The sequence below is a fragment of the Talaromyces amestolkiae genome, assembly GCF_001896365.1.
Source record: "Talaromyces amestolkiae strain CIB chromosome Unknown scaffold2.1, whole genome shotgun sequence".
Lineage (NCBI taxonomy): Eukaryota > Fungi > Ascomycota > Eurotiomycetes > Eurotiales > Trichocomaceae > Talaromyces > Talaromyces amestolkiae.
Window position 1 is genome coordinate 1,220,759 of NW_024468038.1, and position 22,656 is coordinate 1,243,414.

The window sequence follows — 22,656 nt, forward strand, 5'->3', positions numbered from 1 at the left end:
AAGCTTCATAAAGTTTGTGCTAGATGCGCGGGCGGTGAATTTCTGCCGATGTTAGGATGGACCGCCTAGGCTACGTATTAACCAATAAGAGCTCGAAATTCGAGCATGTCTGTTCTGCCGCTGAAATCCGCCTGAGTCACAGATAGATTCATCTGGACAATTTGATACCCCGCGCTCCATTGTCAGATTACAAGACTGGCAATTGGGAATAAAAGACTCTTCGCTCACTCAATTACGCCTAGTAGTTGCCGCTAATTAGTTGCATCATGGCTGAGGCCCCCAAGCCCGAGCCCGTCTCGATTTCGCCCCTCCTCCAACGCCTCGCATACCCCGATGTCGCCCAAATTCAAGTATCCGCGGAGGAAATCGCCGCCGCTTTTGCGCTGATATTCGAAGATAGATTATCTCTTATACAGACGGCTGCTCTGTTGACGCTTCTACATTCAACGGGTAAAGATCGTGACGCAAAAGTCATCGCGCTATGCTCGCATCGCATGAGAGAAGCTGCCAGCACGGTGGATAGGCCTGCGTTGAAAGCTGTGGTTAAAGCGAGAGGGAAACCGGAGGGACAATACAAAGGAGGATTAGTATGCGCTCTCTTGAATTGAACACAAAAACACCATAGACTAATCCATGCATAGTGTGACATTGTCGGCACCGGGGGCGACTCCCACTCAACCTTCAACGTCTCTACAACCTCGTCAATCATCGCCTCCGCCCTGCTTCTAGTAGGCAAACACGGAAACCGCTCACAAACATCCTTTTCCGGCTCAGCAGATGTCCTTAATTGTATTCTCCCTGTGCCGCCCAAGATCTCCGCGATCAAAGCAAACGATATCGCCAAAGTGCTCGAAGAGACCAATTACACTTTTCTGTTTGCGCCCAATTTCCACCAGGGCATGAAATATGCGGATCCCGTTCGTCGTGGGCTGGGTATTCGTACGATTTTCAATTTAATGGGCCCTCTGGCGAATCCCGTGGACTGGGCACTGGAAGCTCGAGTCGTCGGAGTTGCGTACCAAAGTTTAGGACCTATTTTTATCGAAGCTTTGCGGCTGGGAGGATCAAAGAAAGCGCTCGTTATCTGCGGTGAAGAAGACATGGATGAAGTCAGCTGCGCCGGTCCGACAAACTGCTGGAGGCTTTCCGAATATCCCAACCCAGCATACAAACCCGAGAACGATGACGACGAAGAGGATGACGACGAAGATGAAGAGGACTCTAATCCGCGCACACTCGCCAAACTCGACATCTTCCAACTCCACCCCCGAGATTTCGGCTTCCCTACCCACCCCATAACGGACGTCTACACGAAGAAAATGCCCAAACAAAACGCGGAGAAGCTTATGAGTATCCTGCGTAACGAGCTTGATCCCGAGGATCCGTTGATGCATTTTGTTCTGATAAATACGGCTACGCTGTTGGTGACGTCGGGCGTATGTGAAGCTGAGACTAGTAATATGGGTCCTGGAGATGATGGAAAAGTCATCACGGAGCGTGGACCGGGTGGCGGACGTTGGAAAGAGGGTGTTCGACGAGCTCGATACGCCATCACAAGCGGCCAGGCTCTGGAAAGTTTAGAGAAGTTCATAGAGGCCACGAATCGCTTGTGAGTAGTGAAGCCCAAAAAAGGAATATGAATGGAGCGGTAAAATGATATGAATATGAAAAGTTTGGAAATCAGAGCCCAAGTTCTGGGGCGTTGGAAATTTTTCACGGAGGCAGAATGGATGGAAAGCTTCGATATGGAATATTTGTAATTTGACTATGACTCCTTTCATGACCATCAGGTATATTTAAAAACCAAAGAGAAACCAACGCGCCAAATGAATGCGTAAAAACACCGATAGAAGCGGTCTATAGCTGTAGCATCTCGTGAGCATCGAACCCCAGAGAAAAATCGTAATGCTTGTTCATCGTGCCTCAAACTGGACGATTCTATACCAAAAGTCAGCATCTCGACCCTGAAATGCTTCACCAACAGCCCCAAAAAAGAGAAAGGGAGAACAAACCTCTTCGTCCGCTCCTTGTACAATATACGGTGTCCGCACTCCGTGCACCGCAACGTCGCATTAGGCGGCAACGAAAATTTTGCGTCGCATTCACCACAGATGTATCGCACGGATTGCACTTGTGGTTGAGCATAACCACCAGCACCGCCAGCGCCGGCGCTGTTCCCAAAGGCGTTTTGGTTGTCAAGGGCGGGGACTTGGTATGCTTCGCGGGACATTTTGGCTTGTGTAAATTTGACTCAAAATGCGCAGGTGTGAAGGTGGTAAGGAGGTCGGGCGCGAGGTTGTTCGAGTTGTCTTGAAGTTGAAGGTGGATGGGAAATTGATTGATTACGAGAAACTTCGATGCGTTCTTCTAAACCTCGACTCACCGCCCCGCCTCGATCTTTTATGCGCTAACCAGATACGGAAATGTTCTAGAAAAACTTCTGCCCGCCTCGAAATAGCCGATATCGGGGGCTAGACGGAGAAGCTTGAGATGTGAGGGGGGTTGTGACTCAAAAAAAAAGAAAACATTGAATCGCTCATTACTCTATGATCTAAAAATGCAAAATGGGTATGTACATATGCAAATCATCAGCATCTACCATCCTCCTCCTATCTTTCCGGCAAGTTCAGCAACTCGTGTAGTATCGTTGACATTTTTGTCTTTACCCACGTCGCTTTCGACTTTCCGGAATGTCGTATAGACAAGATCTTCTAACCGTACTTCGGTCAACTTCGTCCAATGCTGAAGAATACTCTGAGTTCTCAATTCCATGTCACACAACGAGTTATCTGCTGCTGCTGCTGCTGCATTGGCCTCGTTTTCGGAATCTGACTCCGCGGAGAAGTAGGCTTCGTCCACCCGTGAAAGCCACTCACGCTGCTCATGGGTAGTGTGTTTCTGTGTTGTAATAGCCGGATCATTGGAAGTGGTGCTATGTAAGCTAGCATTTGCTTCTCGAGCATCATCGAGGCGAATCTGTCCACCTCCATTGGTGCAGCCACCGGGGCACGCCATGACCTCCACAAATGCGTAATCAAGTCCAGACGAGCTGGCACCAGAGCCAGCAGCTCCACGTCTATTTGCACCGGGTAAGCGTGAAGCACGCGCTGGCTTCATCTTGCGAACGAGATTCTGGATATTGCGAAACCCGTAATAGCGAGCTGCTTTCATGATCGTTTCGTTCGAATCCGACAACAGAGAGTATTCAATGACATCAGAGTTTCGTCCTCGTTGAACTGCGATGCGGCTGCCGGGGTGTTTTTCTTGGTGCGACGATAATATGTAATAGAGGTAACCCCCCGAAGTTCCGTAGGCCGAGCTTTGTTTGGAAGTTTGGGAGCGAGAAAACAGGAATGAGTCAAGAGTAGAATCCGGGAAACGAGGAGCGTATGTTGGAGACAGGGACTTTAGGGGTAGTGATGGTAATGATATATTCCGCGATGATGCCAGCATCAAAAGTTCGCGCGAGGTAATAACACAGTCGACATCTCGTACAGGATGATTGGAACCAGTGTTCCATGCCGCATCCGTCAATTCTTCGCGGCTAGCCTCTAGCTTCTTATCAAAGCAAGGCATGACTGCTAGATGCCAGATCTGAGACGGAGCGATACCCAAATTGCGTCTTAATATAGATTTGACTAAAGTCCCAGATAACGCTTGAGGTGATTTCAAACGTGAGAGATGCGGCAAGACATGTGGATGTGTTTTTTCAGCGTAACAAATCCACCCAGGGCAGGCAGATGATAATATGGGCTTCTTGGGGCTCGTATATTTTCCGCTTCCACTTTTTGTAAAAGATGTCTGTAGGGTTTCTGTAACCTCTTGAGCAGCAAGAGTAAGGACCATTTGTCGTAGGACATCAGTATCAATAACCCATGTAAACCCATTTCCGTGTTTTCCTCCACCACGCAGACCTTGTGGCCCACTAAGAAGTTGATCAATCATATATCCAGCCTTGCGCTCGGAGATACCGTATGTTGCAGCTAGACTAGCCCTAACCTGCGGACTGACACTCGCAACGAATATCTTTTCATCAGGTTCGACCTTGCGAGAGACACTAACATTTCCATCTTCCGCGACTATCAATGGAGGTGGTCGATGAGCGTCTAGCGTATTCAAAACCTCCGCATGAGATTGTAAGGAAATCAACACCGCTTCGGCAGAAGTAACGCAACCTGAACAGGCGAGGCAATCTGTGAGCGAGATCTGTGTCGGCGCTTGATTTTCGGGCTGAATTTTGTCTTCTGTCGTCACTTCGTAGGCATTCTGTAGTCGCGATGAATGATTTAGAAACGAGTACTTTTCTAAAAGGGTGACTCCGCAATCTTACCTCGGTGCTGGTTGTACTGTTCTGAGGCAAAGTCTCGACGGGTTTGATACATGCCAATCCGGGAGAAATGAAGTCGTTCAAGTCATCGGCAGAAAGAATGGCGCTCATGGTCACGGTCTCGCGTGAAGCGACTCGGGTTGATGGCTTCGGCGCACGACGTCTGGCAACACTAAAAACGATCCTGAATGCTGCTATCGTACAGCGCTGCTACGAGTTGTTATCATAAAGGGAGAAGAGTCATAAAAGAGTCGTCAAGTCTAGGACAATAATCTGACTGACAAATTGAAAAAGTTGGATTTGTCACTCTCCGTGTTCACCTCTGATAAAAAGCGGCAGGTGGAAGTGGCAACCTACCCCGCCGGAATCGGCGCCAAGCGTGATTACGATAAGATTAATTACATTAGCCGCGATTGGTCACGCGTCTTCAAGTAAATTTATCAAACGACATAGACATCTCTTCTCCAATGTATTGAGTTGTGCAACTACTTGATATTGAATGACTTCGTCCATGATTTCAATCAGGTACCCATTGTGATATTTGCACGAGTGACGACGGAAGCTCTCTGACAGCCTCTCCACATAACAGTGCGATCCTGATCTCAAACCATATTACTTCTCTCAGTCGAAACTGCAACATGCACATAGATCACAGATAGATGATTCAAAATGAAGCGTGGATTGGATTGTATTCAGAGTTGAAATTCGAGTCGTTCAAAGATTGTCGTCGGCTAGAAGCATTGGATCAAATTGTCCGGATGCTAACCACTGTCAAGCAATATTGACATCCTAGAGGCATTTTCGTTGGACATACGAGCAAATGCCAACATATTATATCTGAAGCATTTAAAATACCTGCGGCGTGACCTTGATTCTAGGTTGGAGCCCTCTTCATTTGTTCCAGTTGATTTAAATTCGTGTCTCGAGCCACCCTCAATCCCGTTCTTTCTTCACACGTCCCTGTGTGCTGGTCTTTGCGCCGGATCTGGTGGATCTGGTACCCCTTTTGGATGCTGCTCGCTTCAGTGCGACTACCTCGTCTTTGACATCGTCCTCGTCCTCCTCCTCTTTCACGGCTGCTCGCTTTCGCTTGCCGGTAGCGACAACCTTCTTCTCCTTCTCATCCTCCGGATCTTCATCGCTTATCTCCTTTGCCACTGGTCCAGTCTTTCGTTGAACTGAGGGTACAACAGCACTTGTTCTACCACCAACGGTAAGGAACACGATCTTATTGCCATTCGGGAGCACGGAAGGTTGATTTTTCTTTCCTTTGCCCCATCTATGTTTGAAAAGCCATTCTTCTGGAAACTGTTCCGAGTCTGCAAGTACGCCCACAGATGTCGTGCAGACGTAGTCAATAGAGGTATGAAGTTGTTCTATTTGTTCATCGGTCAACGTATTACTATATTGCTCTGGGTGTATCTTAGAGTGATACAGAATCTCGTCACTGTCATTGGTCAGCTATAAACGAAGTGAAATCCAAAATTCGCTGGGCTTACCCCATCCAGTTGCCAATACCACTGATGTTGGCTTGATCAAGCAGCAGAGCCTTGATTGGAACTCTTTTGCTCTTAATTTTATCTTGTAACCATTCGACGGTCAAGATATCCTTATCTGTGACGGGATCCGGACCATTTTCTTTGAGAGGAGTGTATTGTCGAATTTCGTCAGCTGGACAATCAACAAGACGAATCCTCGCTAATCTGCGAGGATCTACAAAGGCTGCCTCTGTCTTTGGGCTTTCGTCGGTTTCAAGTAAAAATTTCCAATATTTCGGCGGCCACTCTTTATCATCAGCGTTGTTTGTACGGTAATAGTATGTATCCGCGTTTCTGATCTTCATCCAGCCAGTCATGCCAAAATGCATCACCACATGCGGAGGTTTTGACATTGTGATCCAAAAATATTTGCCCTGTTGGCCAGCGCCGATAACTTTGTTGCCCTGCATTGCCTTTTGAAATTCTGCAGCGCTTGTGCCAACTTTGCCATAGACAATATCGTCATTTTGCGCTTGAACGTTGGCCAGGGTCTTGCCCACGAGATGTTTTCTGATGAAGTGCACGATACGCGCAACTTCCGCAAGCTCAGGCATGTCGTGTTACAGATAGGGAGTTTCTGCGGATGTAGATCGATAATGTGATTACACTCTTATGAACACGGAAAACTAACAATCAATAAGTGATGAAAATGCGAAGTTAAGAATCATAACGATGTTGTTGGTGACGGCGAGGCTGAAGCGCGTAAAGGAGTTCTGTTGGCGCGCACGCGTGTTCCCGTGACCAAGCTCGACCATTGAGATGGACCGTGCTCATCCTTAATTGCTTTGTCAGGAAACCATCCATGACGTGCCTTACTTTGCCGTTGTACATATTTTTAATAATATAGACAAATCCAGCCCTATCACACAGGGTACTTCCGGATGCATCTGAAGTGGTTCTGGGCGCAACAGTCGAAACAAATACAGGTGGAAGAACAGGCCACTGGCAGGATGTCGACGCAGTCCTCGGTCAACTCGCCGTCGTTGACTCCGCAATTCTGCTTTAACGAACGAGTCTTACGAGGTATAGAGCTTCCATCGGATATCTTGGAGCGCGATGTCTCTAGATCTGTTCTTACACTTTATTACCAATAGATTTCCTCCGCTTATCTCGATCCACCATTGACGATTCCATCACCCAGAACCTAAATGCCTTGTTAACACCTGCCCGCGAAGGGTTCAATCCAACATCCACTGACGTCCGACAGCTCGGCACACAAAGCAGACGAAATCCCTCTAGAGGGTCATGCGATAGCTTCAAAAACAACGTTGTGTTTCCCTCATGGCAGAGCAGATCAGATGTACTCAATTACTGTGCCATGGTGGCAACGAGTCCTGATCCAGAAGACCCCGACCTTGTTACACGACAAGTGGAAACTGCGAGAGAGCAAGAGCGAGTCGTTAACGAACGTTTAGACCCTTACTCCAATCGACACTTCCCCCGCGAAGCTCGCACTGAGTCGCTGGCCAACCTTGTGCGAAACGAAAGGAGCGTGGAACAGATTATACGAACACGGACTTGGGGTATAATATCTGATAGATGCGAATCTAATGGGTCGTGGGAAGATGCTTTGAACCAGTGGCATGAAGGTGAAAAGTGACCCTCTGATGCGATATAGGATCCGGCCTTGGGTCATCACGTCAGCTCAAATTTATTGTGCTGACGAGTATATACAGTTGTACGACTATGGTGCATTGCATGGCGTTTTATATGGAAACAGCATTGGGTGTTTATAGTTGAATGATAGTCTCCTTTCGTCATATACTTTCGTGAATATAGGAACCGACTGCTCCAATGGATGGATAGATAGCTACTGAGAGCGAGAAAATCAGCAAAATATTGCTATTAGAGACTGTAGTTGAAAGCAGACATGCATTTTCAGAGATGCAAAATACGTAACTGTTCTAAAGGAGAAATCATCTGAAAATTGCTGATCAAATGTGAGCCACTGCAGTGATGGCCACAATGGAGCTGCTCCGCCGTTAGCGTCTTCTTCACCAGACGCTGGTCCCCGCACTCAACCTACCATCCACCCACATCACCAGGCTCATCTTGCTCAGGACCTGCGTGTGTTACCAACAAAGCGCTTGCCCATCATGCCTCAGCAATTGGGGTCCAAGGACTCGTCGCTGTTCCGTCAAGTGGTCCGCCACTACGAGAACAAGCAGTACAAGAAGGGTTTGTGTTATGAACACTTTGCGGTAAACTTGCAAAGAGGTGTATGAGCATTTTTCGAGGCTAACCACTCTTCTCGATGGATAATAGGTATCAAAACGGCCGATCAGATTCTCCGCAAGAATCCCAACCATGGCGATACGCAAGCGATGAAGGCTCTCATTATGAGCAACTTAGGACAACTCGAAGAAGCGTTCGTTTTGGCCAAGACGGCGCTTAAGAACGACATGAAATCCCATGTGTGCTGGCACGTGTTTGGTCTTCTTTATCGGGCAGAGAAAAACTATGAGGAGGCCATCAAAGCTTATAAATTCGCTCTGAGGCTGGAACCCGAGTCGCAGCCTATTCAGCGCGATCTCGCCCTTCTTCAGATGCAAATGCGGGATTACCAAGGGTATATACAGAGCCGCAACACAATGCTGCAAGCCCGGCCTTCGTTCAGACAAAATTGGACAGCATTAGCGATTGCTCACCATCTCGGCGGAAATTTGACCGAGGCTGAGAATGTACTCAACACCTACGAAGAGACCTTGAAGACACCTCCACCTAGAACCGACATAGAGCATTCCGAGGCTGTCTTGTATAAAAACACAATAATCGCAGAGTCTGGGGATCTTGAAAGAGCGCTTGAACATCTCGACACTGCCGGAAAGCGCTGTTCGGATGTCTTGGCTGTCATGGAAATGAGAGCTGACTACCTTCTTCGTCTCGATCGCAAGTCGGAAGCGGAGACGGCATATGCGGCTCTTCTTGATCGGAACCCCGAGAACTCACATTACTATGACGGTCTCATCAAGGCAAAGGGCCTTGCGGATACCGACCACCAAGCTCTGAAGGCCGTTTATGATGAGCTGGTGGAGAAATTTCCTCGCGGTGATGCGCCTAGGCGCATTCCCCTAGACTTCCTGGAGGGCGAGGACTTCAAGAGAGCAGCGGATAATTATCTTCAGCGGATGTTGCGCAAAGGCGTGCCGTCCTTGTTCGCTAATATCAAAGTACTTTATGACCGTCCAGCAAAGCGAGACACCGTTCAGGAACTTGTAGAGGGATATGCGGCTGGAAAGATAGAACCACAAACAAATGGATCATCCGAGTCACAAAAGCCAGAAGACAAGACTAGTTTTGACGCTTCGACCTTCTACTTCCTTGCTCAGCACTATGATTATCATCTCAGTCGTGATCTACAAAAGGCTATGGACTATGTCGAGAAAGCGATCAGTCTTGTCCCAAAGTCTGTTGACTATTACATGACGAAAGCAAGGATATACAAACATTATGGAGCTCTTCCCAAAGCAGCAGAGGTCATGGAGGAAGCTAGGAAACTTGATGAAAAAGATCGTTACATCAATACCAAAGCTGCCAAGTACCGACTTCGTAACGACGAGAACGACAAAGGACTTGAAGATATGAGCAAGTTCACTAGAAATGAGAATGTCGGTGGTCCTCTAGGTGATCTTCACGAGATGCAGTGTGTATGGTACTTGACAGAAGACGGAGAGTCATACTTACGGCAGAAGAAACTTGGACTTGCATTGAAGCGATTCCATGCAGTCTACAACATCTTTGATGTATGGCAAGAGGACCAGTTCGACTTCCACAGCTTTTCGCTCCGCAAAGGCATGATTCGGGCCTACGTCGATATGGTTCGATGGGAAGATCACTTAAGAGATCACCCCTTTTATACGCGCATGGCCTTGTCCGCGATCAAGACATATGTGTTACTGTATGACCAACCCGATCTCGCTCATGGTCCGATATTCGCGGACATGAATGGTGTGGACGAGGAAGAAAGGAAGAAGGCGATCAAGAAAGCTAAAAAGGAGCAACAGCGGTTAGAGAAGGCCGAAGCAGATAAACAGGAGCTCAAGAAGGCCAGTGCTGCCAACGCCAAGGGTGCTGATGGTGAAGTGAAGAAGGAGGATACTGATCCTTTCGGCAACAAGCTGGCTCAGACGACCGAGCCCCTTAAGGACGCCCTGAAGTTCCTCACACCTTTGCTGGAATTCAGCCCCGGTGATATTCGGGCTCAGACCGCTGGGTTTGAAGTATACATCAGAAGACGTGAGTTTTTATCCCCCTTGAAAGCAATTATAAATCAAGTGAACTAATGAATTTCTAGAAAAATATGCTCTTGCATTGAAATGCCTGCTCGCTGCACATGCCATCGACTCTTCGGATCCGACATTACATGTTCAGTTCGCACGCTTCCGCCTCGCACTCAACAATCTGAAAGAGCCACTACCCGAAAAGATCTCAGACGTTGTCCTCAAAGAATTCGAGGCTATTCTCCCTAAATCCACAAACCTCAACGAATGGAACGACACTTACTTGACATCACATAAGGAGAATGTGGACCATGTCCGCGCTGCACTTTCAGCTCGTTTGCTCATTGCCCCTAACGAAAAGTCCGCCTGCGAGAAGGAGTTTGTTGCCACCATCGACCTCGCTAGCGCGACTCTAGAAAAGGCAATCTCCGGATTGGAGACTCTGGACGAGTGGAAAGCCGACGCAGCTACCAAACAAGCATACAAAGAAAAGGCCCACAACAAGTGGAAAGAAGCCTCGGCATTTGTTTCGAAGTAAGCGTAGAAAGCAGCGCTCAGCGTTTTGCTTAACCTTCTGCTTCTTGTCGAATTCGCATGCATTTGAAGTTTGTACGTTTTAGCGTCGATGGTGAGGCTGGCCATGGGAATTGAATGGGGTATTGGCGGTGAAAAGACTTGATGAAAGTAACGATTGAGGTGTGATTCTAGCGTTTGCATGCTTTCGTGATTATCATATCATTAACTAGTATGCAATGCTCATGTATCATAGAGCCACAAAAAAGGAAATAGATGGGAAAGTGAAGGAGGGTGCAGAAACCAAAATGATAAAACTTAGATCAACGTTCTAAACAGGCAATCCACTGGTTTGTTTGATAAGATACGAAATAATGGTAGGACGATGTTCACCTTATGATAGATCCATCTAGGTGGTCACTAATCTCAACCAAGGATATTTCAGGGCATGTAAAAATCACACTGCGAGTTGAAGATACATTTGACATGAATGAGAATGACGTTGTTTAGAAAAGTAGGTATGCTAATATACAAGGTGCAAGATGCAATTATAAGACAGCCTCGTGCAAATAGTAGTGTTACATATATCGAGAATAAAGGAAAGCGCCAGAAAAGAAGGGGCATCCATCTACTCTCCCTCGTTATCAATATTTCCAAGAATGGGCTTCCGTTTAGCAACCTCTGGATCTTCGCCATAACCATAATTGATCCAGGCACGTTGCCAAAAGGGCAATTTCTTGGGTCTTTCGCCCTCGCCTAGAACCCATTCTAACCCTTCATCGATGCGTTTGGCGCGTGCCTCTTCCTCCGGTGCGAGGATGTATCGACTCATTCGGGCAGCGATGCGGGGATCAATGACGACGTCGTCAATCCATTCACGCTCTTCCTTCAAAATACCGGGCTTCTCTGTAGCTTGGATGTCATCGCTCACACTAGCTGCATTGTCTTCTTCAGCTTGCTGTTTTCGGGCTTCGGCAGCTTTGCGCACTGATTTGTGCCATTCCTTCTCTTCATGTTCGAGGAGGGTCTGCTGCTCATAGATTTGCTGTGATTGAGTTTCAGTTGTGAATGATTCAGTTGAAGGGCCTACGTCGGAATCAGAGGAGTTGGTGAGGCCTTCATAGTATGGCCTGCTTGCAGAGGCTAACACAGCTGCCGCGACTTGTTGACCAACGGCGTCCGCGAGATAACGCTTCGTCAAGTAGCGGTAGATTCTGATCGGGGTGTTCAAGAAACCGAGAAGATGGGGAAACGGAACTGGTAAAGAGGCCTCGAATGTTGCAGGGATGGTCGCAGGAAGGTTCCGCGATGAGTAGTCTACAGTAGAGATGTATGCAGGGGTCGGGCCCTTCGGCTTCTCCTTCTCTTTTTCCTTTTCAGGTTCGGTGGGTTTTTCTTCAGGCGTAGATATTGGAGAGCTGTCGGGTTCTCCGGATATTTCAGCGGCAGAGATATCAGCAGGCACCTCGGATGCGCTGATTGGGCTGGGTGATTCGATAAGTACCGGAGGAGGCAGAGGAGGATCAAGGGGTCCCAGCCAGCCTTCATGAAGACCTCGAATGTATTCCTTCCATGTATGCCGTCCAATCACGATATCTCCCAATGGCCCAGGTTCATCTGTAACACCCATCCGCCGTCTAGTTTCGGCAATGATCAATTCTTTGCTCGGCTCTTGAACCACGGTACTCGGTTCTCCAGCTTGACGTCTGCGTTCACGAATTTTCTCGGCCAAACCCGCTCGAACATCGCCTTCTTTTCTTCCCTCAATAACCTCGTAATCTAGAGCCGCAGAAACAAGAACAGGCTTCACATATTCAATAAAGTATTCACGAGCAGATCTAAGACCGTCCCCCGGAGGTGCCGACAAGAACACTGTAAGTTTCCGTCTGTTCTGCTCTATCGGTAATGTCTCTTTTGATATGTGAGCGACGAGGTCAGCCCATTTCTGCTGTGCGCGCTTCTTCTGTCGGCGGTCGTAGGTTATAGCAGCTGTGAAGCCTCCGGTGATTGAGAGGAAGATCATCCAGTTTCGCGAGGGTAATCTGAGACGAAAATTTGGGAGTCCTTTGCCGGTTAGCTTTAAGCACGATTCTTGCAAGACACTATCACTGAAAACTTACCCATCATCTTAAAGACCGGGTTCTGCGGTTTGGGCGGAGTCGGAGGCTTCGTTGTCGATGCACTTGCCGTGCCCGACGTTGGGTTGTGATTAGCATTTTCAGACATGGCTGCTGATACGGCCAGATATATTCAGATTGAACAGATATATCCCAACGGCCCAGAGCAGGCTGATGCATAGGTAATAATGTACCTAAACAAGACGGAACGTCTCAAAAAAAGTTCACGGGCCGTCCGAATGTTTTCCGGTGCATTATGTAAGCGAGCGCTAATTGGATGTTGAAGAAGTATACTATGAAGCTTGAACGAGTCGATATTGGACCTTCTTACGTGGTTGTTATTACTTTATTGCTTTGGATAATGAAAATCGATAGAATCTTTAGTGCGCTCCAGATATTTTAGACTTGCTGGTTCATTATCATTTGAAGCGACTGAACCAACAAGACCAGGTCAAATACGAAGTGCTACTGTATGCCCCCACGTTGCAACCATGATGTACTAGTTGGAGCATTCAAGAATCCAACCTTCTGTCTTGCCCAAGAAGTTGCCTCCTGTACGTCTGATAATTGTGCTATCAAGAAGCCATTCAAGATTCGTGACAGATCCCTCACGATCTCCTTACCCTGGCCCTGAAGCCACCATGCCATGGCATTTCCTTTTTTCCCATCACATCCAATGGAACACCAAATACATAAAGCTCTGAGTTTCTGGCCGCGTCAAAGAATTCCGGGTTGTTGACAGAGGCAACTATCCAGCAATAGTTTTTGACCACATCGCGTATCTCCTTAACAAAGCTGTATTTGATATGTGCAATAGCAATTTAATATATTGGCTGTCCCCAAAAAAACCTGGAAGGCTCATCATCTGTTTCTGGTAATTCGATCTGATGACTGGTTGTGCTCAGTCTGTCCAGGGAGGCTGCTGTTTCGGAGTTCAAAAGGCTCAGTATGTTCAAGTCAACCTGCGATATTATCTCAAAACTGGCAATCAGGGTGTGAAGCCCCGGTAGCTGCTGGAAACATTTTTTTGCACTGGCCATCATATCCAAGGCTGGAATGAGTCGGTCGATTTGTTCGCAGTTGAGACGAAGTAACAAAGTCGAAAGCTACCATAAGCAATGCGAAGGGATACAGCTCATCGATATTTCCGGTTAATGATCTTTAACTGGCCACGCATTTCGGCTGTGGCTTTTGCATGATACTCAAGAGCGGGCCTCAAGTATGTCTTCTGTCTCGAGTAGGCCAGTTCTGCAGCTGTAAGCGCAAGTATGCCATTCATTAGAGAGAGCTATTGATCAATGCAGCTTGTGTTGAAGCACCTCAAGATATGCTGTATCCTTGGGAATCATATAGAAGCACTACGCTGTCCTCGTCAGCTATCAATGTATAAGCTCATTCTATGATTGGTTTCTTAGAGAGGGGCTTAGTGAGTGAATAATAGGCGGACTGTGACTGAGCGACTTGTTTATGAACAATGATGGTTCTCTGACTTGTGGCACGCGGCCCCTTCTCCTCTCTAATAGTATTGCCGTCGATGGGCAAGAACTTGAATCTCTGGACTCCATACCCCGTATACGGAATCTTTAAACGTGCACAACGAGAGTATTTATCAGGGGACTCTAGTACATCACACTGCAAACAAATAAGCATCGCTGCCTATACTAGCTCCTGTCTCCTGTCAGAGAGTAACCTTCTTTTTTCTTTTGTTTCTTGCAGCCATCGCAGCCTCTGCCAAATGGAACACCTGGCATTGGAAGTAATTCAACATATCACTATTGACTGAGGGATAGTCTTGTAGGCCAGTTCCTTCTTATACGAGCATGCTGATGTCATGGCAAGCTGAATATCTTGTCTTAGGGTTAGTGCCCGTTCTCACGTGATGTAACCCAGAGTCGGCCAATCAACATATGCGGAAGAACAGTTTTTCCCCGCCCTTTTAGCCGAGTCTAACAGACCCTCAACCTGACAAAAAGGGCATAGCGCGTTCGCCCATTCTATACAAACCATCAACTACGCAGTCGCTCCCAGTCATTGCACAAGTCCGTACGAGGCAATTGTGAGATACACTTGTGTCCGTTGTAGGCACTTCGAGAATATTGCGAGATTTTGAGACAACTACAGCTTGTTGACGTGTCCTCAAGCCAGAAACTCAAGTTCTGAAGTTTGAGAGAAAACTCCACCGTTCGCCCGTCCCACACTGCCGATAACTGGCCCGCCAGTTAACTCCCCCCTTTCCCATCCTGGCCTTTGGCGCCTCGTTCTGGGCCGGGGACCACTCGACTATGCTCTCCCGTTGGTCTATCGCCCTTTGATCGGTGTGCTGTGTGCTTAGTGCTGTGCTCGTCTGTCTGTTCTTAACCCTTGATCAACCAATGCCACTTTGTGACTTGTGTCGAATCCTGAGTTGCCCTGGGATCTGGTGTGTTCCCTGTCTCACCACGGCTCATAAACATTGAACATCATCTCGCGTCTGTGTGACTTCGCTCGCTTTGCCTGGGCATCGGACGTATGCTGTCTGTTTCACATTTTTGGCTGCCCTGAAACCGACCCGTCAACCCTTGATTTCTCCTCCAACTCCTCGACCCCTCGTTCCTCCGCCCCCTTTCTTTGACCACGGTCGAGACGTCAGTTCTTTCATCCTACAGCTTACAAGCCAAGTCGAACAAACCGCTCAATATGGATCCGAATAATAATCGATTGCACTTGAACTTTGGCTTCAACAACAATAACAATGATAGAAACTACAATGCGGCCAACAACCGTGTCTACCCCACAACGCCCTCCGCATTCCCGCAACCTATATACCAGGGACAGGACTTCATGGATCCTCATGGAGCGCAGAACACCGGTTATGGTCAAGGATATTTTGTGAATGGTCAATATGCGCAGCAGGCTCATTACCCCATGCAACAGCAGCAGTATGCCCAACACAACCTCCCGTCTCCTCAGCCCGCCTACGGAGCTCGTGCCTACAACAACGACGGCACAAATGGATTGATTCAACAGTTCTCGAACCAAGACTTGAGTGCATCGCCTCGACCAGGATTGTCTCCGCGAGCTGCTTCTCCTGCGCAGCGACCTCGGACCGCTGGCTCGACCGGACCGCAACAACATGGTGGACACTTGGCTCCCGGAATTGCTAATCGCAGCTCAAAGCCACCTGGTGAAGAAGAGGAGCTTCAGAGATATCCGGAGCGGTATTCGGAGAACGTTCATAAGCGTGGAAAGGCTGCTAAGGAGCTGATCAATGTATTCTTCCAAGAGAACATCGAGCGTGCCCGTGAACGCAATATGCGGTAAGACACATTCGTCTTGACTTTGAATAAAGCCGACACTAATCTTGTAACACGACGGCAGATCCGTCAATCTTGACAAGTTGGTGCAGGCCCATAGCATGCCGGAGGCGAAGAGACGCTCAGAAGCGGAAGCTCTAGCGAAGAAAGAGTCGAACTTTCTGCGTTTCCTCCGTACCAGGGAAAGCCCATCGAACTTCCAGACAATCAAAATTATTGGAAAGGGTGCATTCGGTGAAGTCAAGCTCGTGCAGCGGAAGAGTGACGGCAAGATTTACGCTCTCAAGTCATTAATCAAGACAGAGATGTTCAAGAAAGACCAGTTGGCCCACGTTCGCGCTGAGCGTGATATTCTTGCAGACTCCAAGGATAATCCTTGGTTGGTCAAGCTTCATGCTTCGTTTCAAGACAGTGCCTACCTTTATTTGCTGATGGAGTTCTTACCTGGTGGTGATCTTATGACAATGCTTATTAAATATGAGATTTTCTCGGAAGACATTACGCGTTTTTACATGGCCGAGATTGTCATGGCCATTGAAGCGGTGCACAAATTGGGTTTCCTTCATCGGTAAGTTCCTAAGCAAGGTATTTGGGACACCGTTGATTATCTAACATATGAATAGTGATATTAAACCTGACAACATTCTGCTGGACCGAGGCGGTCATATCAAACTCACAGATTTTGGATTATCTACCGGTGGCAAGAAGACACACGATAATGCATACTATCAGAACTTGTTAAAGAATTCAACGTCCAAAGATAAGAATCGAAACTCTGGCTTCTTCTCGGACGCCATCAACCTCACAGTGTCGAATCGTGGACAGATCAACACCTGGCGAAAGTCTCGTCGTGCTATGGCCTATTCGACTGTGGGAACTCCAGATTATATTGCTCCAGAAATCTTCAATGGACAAGGTTATACCTACCTGTGCGATTGGTGGTCCGTCGGAGCAATCATGTTTGAGTGTCTTGTCGGCTGGCCTCCTTTCTGTGCCGAAGATACCACGGATACATACCGCAAGATTGTGAACTGGAGAGAATGTTTATATTTCCCAGACGAGCTTGTTTTGTCACGAGAGTCCGAGGGCTTGATCCGAAGGTACGCACTCTTTGCTATTAAAAACCATTCTGAATTGCTAACTAATTTATTCTAGCTTCCTATGCGATGCTGAGCATCGTATTGGTAACGAAGGTGGCCAACACGGTGGTGCTTCACAAATCAAGAACCACACCTTTTTCCGCGGTGTGGTCTGGGACCAACTGCGCAACATTCGTGCTCCATTCGAGCCCAGACTCAGCTCTAATATCGATGTGTCATACTTCCCCATTGACGAGATTCCTCAGGAAGATACGAGCGCGGCGCACAGAGCACAGGTCCGCGCAATGCCTGAAGAACAGGAGGCCGAAATGAGTCTTCCCTTCATCGGCTACACCTATAAAGCCTTCAATGCGTTCCAGGCGAACTAAAGTCCGACGCATCTATAACATAGAATTTCCTTGTTACAAACTGCATATTTTATGCATGCAATGATGAGCTTTGGTCAAATTCATAGGAGCAAAATGTACTTGAAGAACGTACCAATTTCCTAGATATACTTGCAGTGGAAGATATCTACAAATATGAACTTCGAGAACATTCTCAATTCTCTATACAGACAGTTATTATGATTTGAAAAGACAAGCTTAGTTCTGGTTTCCTACCAGTGTAGCTTACAGCCATTACATGGATCAATTTATTGAGTATAGCTGCTATGAACTGTCATGTAAAGGGCACCAGATAGATAGGAGGCACGATTGGGACAAAGGTCAACGTAGAATTGCCTGATATCAGACAACTAGAATAAAAATATCTAACTACAGGATAATGCGCCATGACAAGACTATCCTAAACGCCGTACGTACCAAGACCAAGATAGAAAGCAAAGAAATAAACTTTTCCCCGACCTATAAAAGTACTAAGGCCGAGGCGCCAAACCAGGAACACCACTATATCTCTCCTCACGCTCAGTTTTGAACATAATCTGTATCCAAAACTCCTTACTATCTTCGTCAAACCAAGTCCAATAACGCCCTTCCCTCCGATCAATATCGCGAGCCTGAAGTTTAAAGCCACAAGTCTGATATGGCTCCGCCGCGACGAGAAGATATTGAAAGTTCTTGTCCGGTGGATCATCCACCTTTTGCTCAAAAGCGGACATGAATCGTACACGGGGCACGACTCCTGGTGTAATTTCTTGATATTGTAACTGGAAAAGCAGACCCAACTGCCTCGTCATGGGGTCGCGTGTCTTGGTAATTTTATAACCCGGTCGGCCGATCTTAACAACATTCTTCTTAACCTGCACACCCATCGCACCGGGTACAACGCCATCTTGAGCTTTGCCTTCTTTCTGTTCGCGAGCCGCTCGACGGGCTAGGTTTGTCTGATGCTTGCGACCTTGGGTATGCGCGAGATAGGAGCCGTCATTCTGGTGCACGGTCAGACATAGACGACACTCGAAGCTGCCGAGATGGTTTTTGAAGAAGTAAGGGTCCTTGGCAAGGTCGATTGTTTCGAGAGCGAGTTTGCGAAGACGCTCGCGACGGTCTGCATTGGTTGCGGATTGGGATGCGACACCACCGCCACCGAATTTGGAGCCGGCGCGATTCTATAGCTGATAAGCACGTATCTATATGAAATGGGAGCATCACGGCAGAGAATTCTCTTACCTGGTAGTCCATGATAGCTCTGTGTTTGACTTGATATGATCTGTTTGAATCTGGAGAGCAGTCAGTCTTGAGGAGAGCCGCCTTCCTTTTCCATAATTTGAGTGGCGGTAGGAAATGGCAGAATAGCTGGGACTTCTAAAGGTATCCACCTTGAGCGCTATATCTGATTGGACGACTCTCCGATCTCAAGTGTGCAGGCCTATCAACAAGTTCCCCGGTATAGTGTGTTTACACTTCCAAGCCTACCTCTACAGTGGCCACAGGTATGAGCCAGAAATTCAATACAGGCGATCGCCTCTCCTTTGACGGCGCACTGTGTACTGTGCGATATATTGGCGACGTCGAAGGCACCAAAGGTGACTGGCTTGGAGTGGAATGGGACGATCCATTTCGAGGCAAGCATTCGGGCGAGCATAAGGGGAAGAGATATTTCACATGTAATTATTGGCTCCCTTTCTCTCTGGATTTCTGAGAGTATACCTTGTTAATAGAAGTCATAGGCATCAGTAATCAACCCACAGCCGGCTCATTTGTGCGGCCTACTCGGCCCATAGACAAACCCCAATCCTTCCTGGAAGCACTTCATCAGAAGTATGCATCTGAGTTCGAGGAAGAGATTGCAAAGCGGAAAGCCGCGAATAATGATGCGGGCTTTCAGATGAATGATACTATCCAGTTTAATGGTAAAGTCGTGGAGGAAGTTGGCTTTGAGAAAATTAGAAAACAGCTTGCCGAGCTTCAGGAGCTCAAGGTTGTTCTTCTTGATGGGTTGCGAATCGCAGGTGTACTTGCATATGATGGTCAGGATGAGTCCAGATACAGTGAAGAGTTGCAGAAGATTGAACGGACGTGTCCCAAGATTACGGAGTTGGATCTTACTCGGAACCTGATTCACCGCTGGCGGGATGTGCATGACATTTGCAAGCAGCTGAAGAAGCTGAGGAGTTTGAAATTGAAGTAAGTCTTCAGTTTTCTGCTACTCGGGAGATGGGATCTGACTTCTGAAGCGGGAATCGATTCGAGAAAGTTCAACCTGGCTTCGTGTTTAGTGGAATAACAGAGTTACATCTGGATCAGACACTCATGCCGTGGGATGAGGTATTTTCCTTTCTTCTAAAAATTCTCAATACAGTGGGCTTACTTGAATATTGATTAGGTATCTTCAATATCAGCTCAATTTCCAGACCTGCAATCCATATTGGCCTCATCAAACAGTTTGGCTTCCATAACGACGACCCTACCGGTCACTTTAACGAGTGTAGTCCTCGAGAACAACGACTTCACATCTCTTTCATCGCTCAGAGTTTTGACAGAGCTTCCGAATTTAACGCGGCTCATACTTCGCGGAAATAATATAGACACGGTCTTTGTTTCACAATCCGGAGATGACAAGGACAAACCTACTTTTCAATTTTCACGCACCTTGACATACTTAGATGTCTCTCACAACAAAATAGACTCATGGCAATTTATCAAAGATCTAGCTACAGCATTTCCCGGCTTGGACTCCCTACGAATATCCGGAAACCCGCTGCATGACAGAGCCGTCGCTCCTATGAGCGTTACAGGATTACCTGAAAAGCCCATGACAGTGGACGAGGCTTTCATGCTGACTCTAGCTCGACTCGAGAATTTAACCTCTCTCAATTACAGCAAAATCACACAACAAGACCGGATTAATGGAGAGTTATATTACCTTTCCTTGATCGGCAAAGAATTATCTGCTTCCTCGGCGTCGGATGAGGCGAGAATCCTCGGCGCGCACCCAAGGTATTCGGCTCTATGTGAGACATACGGCATACCTACGATTATACGTAAATCAGAAGGAGTTCAGGGGTCGAATATCAAGCCAGGTTCAGTCGCTGCACGATTAGTGACATTCGAATTTTACCAGATGTCGTCAGACTCAACATCAGAAACTGCCATCGATGCAGCAAGCAAGTTGTGTCTGATACCAAAGACGTTCGATACGTATAAAATAAAGACAATCGTGTCCCGACTATTTTCTCTCGCACCATTACGATTTCGTCTGGTGTGGGAGACAGAGGAGTGGGATCCCGTGGAGGAATTCAATATTCTAGGTGGAGAAGAATGGGATAGCGATGATGAAGGTGATCACCAACACAAAAGAGGTGAAAGAGGTGGCCAGAATAATGATCGCACCGAACCCACGGTCGTCAAAGCTGATGGAAGCAAGTTTGTTCGACGTGAAGTCGAGCTTGTAGATTCCACGAGACAGGTCGGGTTCTGGTTTGATGATAATACTGATAGAGTGCGCGTTCGGATAGAGAGACTATAATGAAGCTATGAATATGACCAATCTCAACAAATATATGAAAATGTTGTTATGTGATCTTTAATCAAAGTATTCGTGATGGCTGTTCTGGATTGTCCATACAAATAAGGTTCACCGCAAACGAGTTAGCTCCGATCCGTCGCCATTTTTACATGTTCAGCTTCCAACGTCATACCTTCACCACATCACATACAACAGATCTTCAGAGATATAATACAAGATGGCGGAATATTGGAAATCAACGGTACGCTTACTCACATTATATCTCGTTTTGAAATAGACACTCACGCGGAATAGCCAAAATACTGGTGCAAGCACTGCCAAATCTACATTCGCGACACCGCATTCGAAAAAACCCAGCACGAGGCCACAGGCAAACACCAAGGAAACCTGAAACGCTTCCTTCGAGATATCCACCGTAATAAAGAACGCGAAGAAAAAGAGAGCCAACGAACAAAAAATGAAGTACAAAGGCTTCGAACCCTCGTGGGTGGAAAACCAGCTGGAGGAGATGCGTCGCAAACCCGCCCGGCGGCAACGGCAGCATCAGCTGCCGCCACGCCAAGACAAGCGAGTGCAGAGGATCGAAAGAAGCAAATTGCACAACTAGCGGAAATGGGCGTTGCGGTCCCTGAAGAATATAGAAGAGAAATGGCGCTTGCGGGAGATTGGGAGACGATATCAGTACGGAGGATAACGCCAGCTGAGTTTAGCAAGGACGATGCAGAGAATAAACTTAATATCGGTGTGAGGAAACGAAAGTTGGAGAATGAGGAAGATGAGGAAGAGGCTCAAATGGTTGCTCAGCCTAGACATAAAGGATGGGGCAATACGACGAGAGATTATCCTGGGGCTGGTGGTGGTGAAGACGGTGATCTGGACGCTCTTCTCATGAATACGACGACAGTCAAGAAGAGAGATGTTCTGGACTTGAAGCCGACATTGCAATCATTAGAGGCAGAAGACGAGGCAGAACCGGGGACTGGTGAGAACACGGAAAAGGACCCAGACGTCTCAGACATGAGCAAGCTATTGAAAAAGGAAGAACCTGGCATAGAACACTCGATTGAGGCGCCACCACTGCCAGCGGGTGATGCTCCAGTTGTCTTCAAAAAGCGTAAAAATAAAGCTGCAAGGCAATGAAAGTCACTTGATGGTCTGAGTATTGACAGAGACCTCTTTACGTGCTGCACTCTTTTCAAAACCTAGAAAATGCTTGCTGCTATTAGCCGAAATGCTTAATACATACAATGCAGAGCATAGACTTAGCTATTATGTCTTACTCATTTTGTAAATACTGGGTGATTGACTGCTTGAACCTTTTGAGTATTGCTTTCTGGGCTGTGATTGGTTGAACACAACTAGTTGCTTATTAAGGCTAAGTCCGGACTCAATCCAAAAAGTACAATTTGTGCTCCAACCAGGTATTTCGATATAGATTTTAGATCCATTTCGAACTCTTGATCTATGAGTCTGACCTCAAAAAGATTCTGCTCCAATGCATTGAGTTTTAGCTGTGCAGTCGAGTCTAGATCCTCTGTCCTCTCATTCTCGGCGTGCTATCTGATCTAGTCCCACTCTTTAACTGCGGCTTCTTTCCAACCCGCAGAAATCTTAGCTCACCACTCAACATCTTCATTGC

General features: G+C 47.3%; 9 protein-coding genes across 9 annotated transcripts; 4 read left to right on the forward strand and 5 right to left on the reverse strand.

The window, feature by feature from the left end:
• Window positions 1-266: 266 nt before the first annotated feature.
• On the forward strand, window positions 267-1,613 carry BHQ10_001691 (uncharacterized protein; the record flags this gene model as incomplete). Its single annotated transcript, XM_040873755.1, has 2 exons — window positions 267-587; window positions 642-1,613. The coding sequence occupies 2 exons, from the start codon at window positions 267-269 to the stop codon at window positions 1,611-1,613; spliced, it is 1,293 nt and encodes a 430-aa protein (XP_040730196.1).
• Window positions 1,614-1,913: 300 nt separating this feature from the next.
• Window positions 1,914-2,230, reverse strand: BHQ10_001692 (uncharacterized protein; the record flags this gene model as incomplete). Its single annotated transcript, XM_040873756.1, has 2 exons — window positions 1,914-1,938; window positions 2,013-2,230. 2 exons carry the CDS (start codon window positions 2,228-2,230, stop codon window positions 1,914-1,916), a joined length of 243 nt encoding a protein of 80 aa, XP_040730197.1.
• Window positions 2,231-2,595: 365 nt separating this feature from the next.
• BHQ10_001693 (uncharacterized protein) lies at window positions 2,596-4,438 on the reverse strand (the record flags this gene model as incomplete). The annotated part of the gene is made up of 2 exons (XM_040873757.1): window positions 2,596-4,266; window positions 4,331-4,438. The coding sequence occupies 2 exons, from the start codon at window positions 4,436-4,438 to the stop codon at window positions 2,596-2,598; spliced, it is 1,779 nt and encodes a 592-aa protein (XP_040730198.1).
• Window positions 4,439-5,260: 822 nt separating this feature from the next.
• BHQ10_001694 (uncharacterized protein) lies at window positions 5,261-6,419 on the reverse strand (the record flags this gene model as incomplete). The annotated part of the gene is made up of 2 exons (XM_040873758.1): window positions 5,261-5,774; window positions 5,827-6,419. The coding sequence occupies 2 exons, from the start codon at window positions 6,417-6,419 to the stop codon at window positions 5,261-5,263; spliced, it is 1,107 nt and encodes a 368-aa protein (XP_040730199.1).
• Window positions 6,420-7,961: 1,542 nt separating this feature from the next.
• BHQ10_001695 (uncharacterized protein) lies at window positions 7,962-10,623 on the forward strand (the record flags this gene model as incomplete). Its single annotated transcript, XM_040873759.1, has 3 exons — window positions 7,962-8,043; window positions 8,131-10,101; window positions 10,160-10,623. The coding sequence occupies 3 exons, from the start codon at window positions 7,962-7,964 to the stop codon at window positions 10,621-10,623; spliced, it is 2,517 nt and encodes an 838-aa protein (XP_040730200.1).
• A 603-nt stretch (window positions 10,624-11,226) lies between these two features.
• Window positions 11,227-12,824, reverse strand: BHQ10_001696 (uncharacterized protein; the record flags this gene model as incomplete). Its single annotated transcript, XM_040873760.1, has 2 exons — window positions 11,227-12,662; window positions 12,719-12,824. 2 exons carry the CDS (start codon window positions 12,822-12,824, stop codon window positions 11,227-11,229), a joined length of 1,542 nt encoding a protein of 513 aa, XP_040730201.1.
• Window positions 12,825-15,391: 2,567 nt separating this feature from the next.
• On the forward strand, window positions 15,392-17,476 carry BHQ10_001697 (uncharacterized protein; the record flags this gene model as incomplete). The annotated part of the gene is made up of 4 exons (XM_040873761.1): window positions 15,392-16,011; window positions 16,073-16,576; window positions 16,632-17,108; window positions 17,164-17,476. The coding sequence occupies 4 exons, from the start codon at window positions 15,392-15,394 to the stop codon at window positions 17,474-17,476; spliced, it is 1,914 nt and encodes a 637-aa protein (XP_040730202.1).
• A 488-nt stretch (window positions 17,477-17,964) lies between these two features.
• BHQ10_001698 (uncharacterized protein) lies at window positions 17,965-18,730 on the reverse strand (the record flags this gene model as incomplete). The annotated part of the gene is made up of 2 exons (XM_040873762.1): window positions 17,965-18,657; window positions 18,719-18,730. 2 exons carry the CDS (start codon window positions 18,728-18,730, stop codon window positions 17,965-17,967), a joined length of 705 nt encoding a protein of 234 aa, XP_040730203.1.
• Window positions 18,731-18,983: 253 nt separating this feature from the next.
• On the forward strand, window positions 18,984-22,157 carry BHQ10_001699 (uncharacterized protein; the record flags this gene model as incomplete). The annotated part of the gene is made up of 4 exons (XM_040873763.1): window positions 18,984-19,155; window positions 19,240-19,675; window positions 20,261-20,990; window positions 21,312-22,157. 4 exons carry the CDS (start codon window positions 18,984-18,986, stop codon window positions 22,155-22,157), a joined length of 2,184 nt encoding a protein of 727 aa, XP_040730204.1.
• Between the last annotated feature and the right edge of the window lie 499 nt (window positions 22,158-22,656).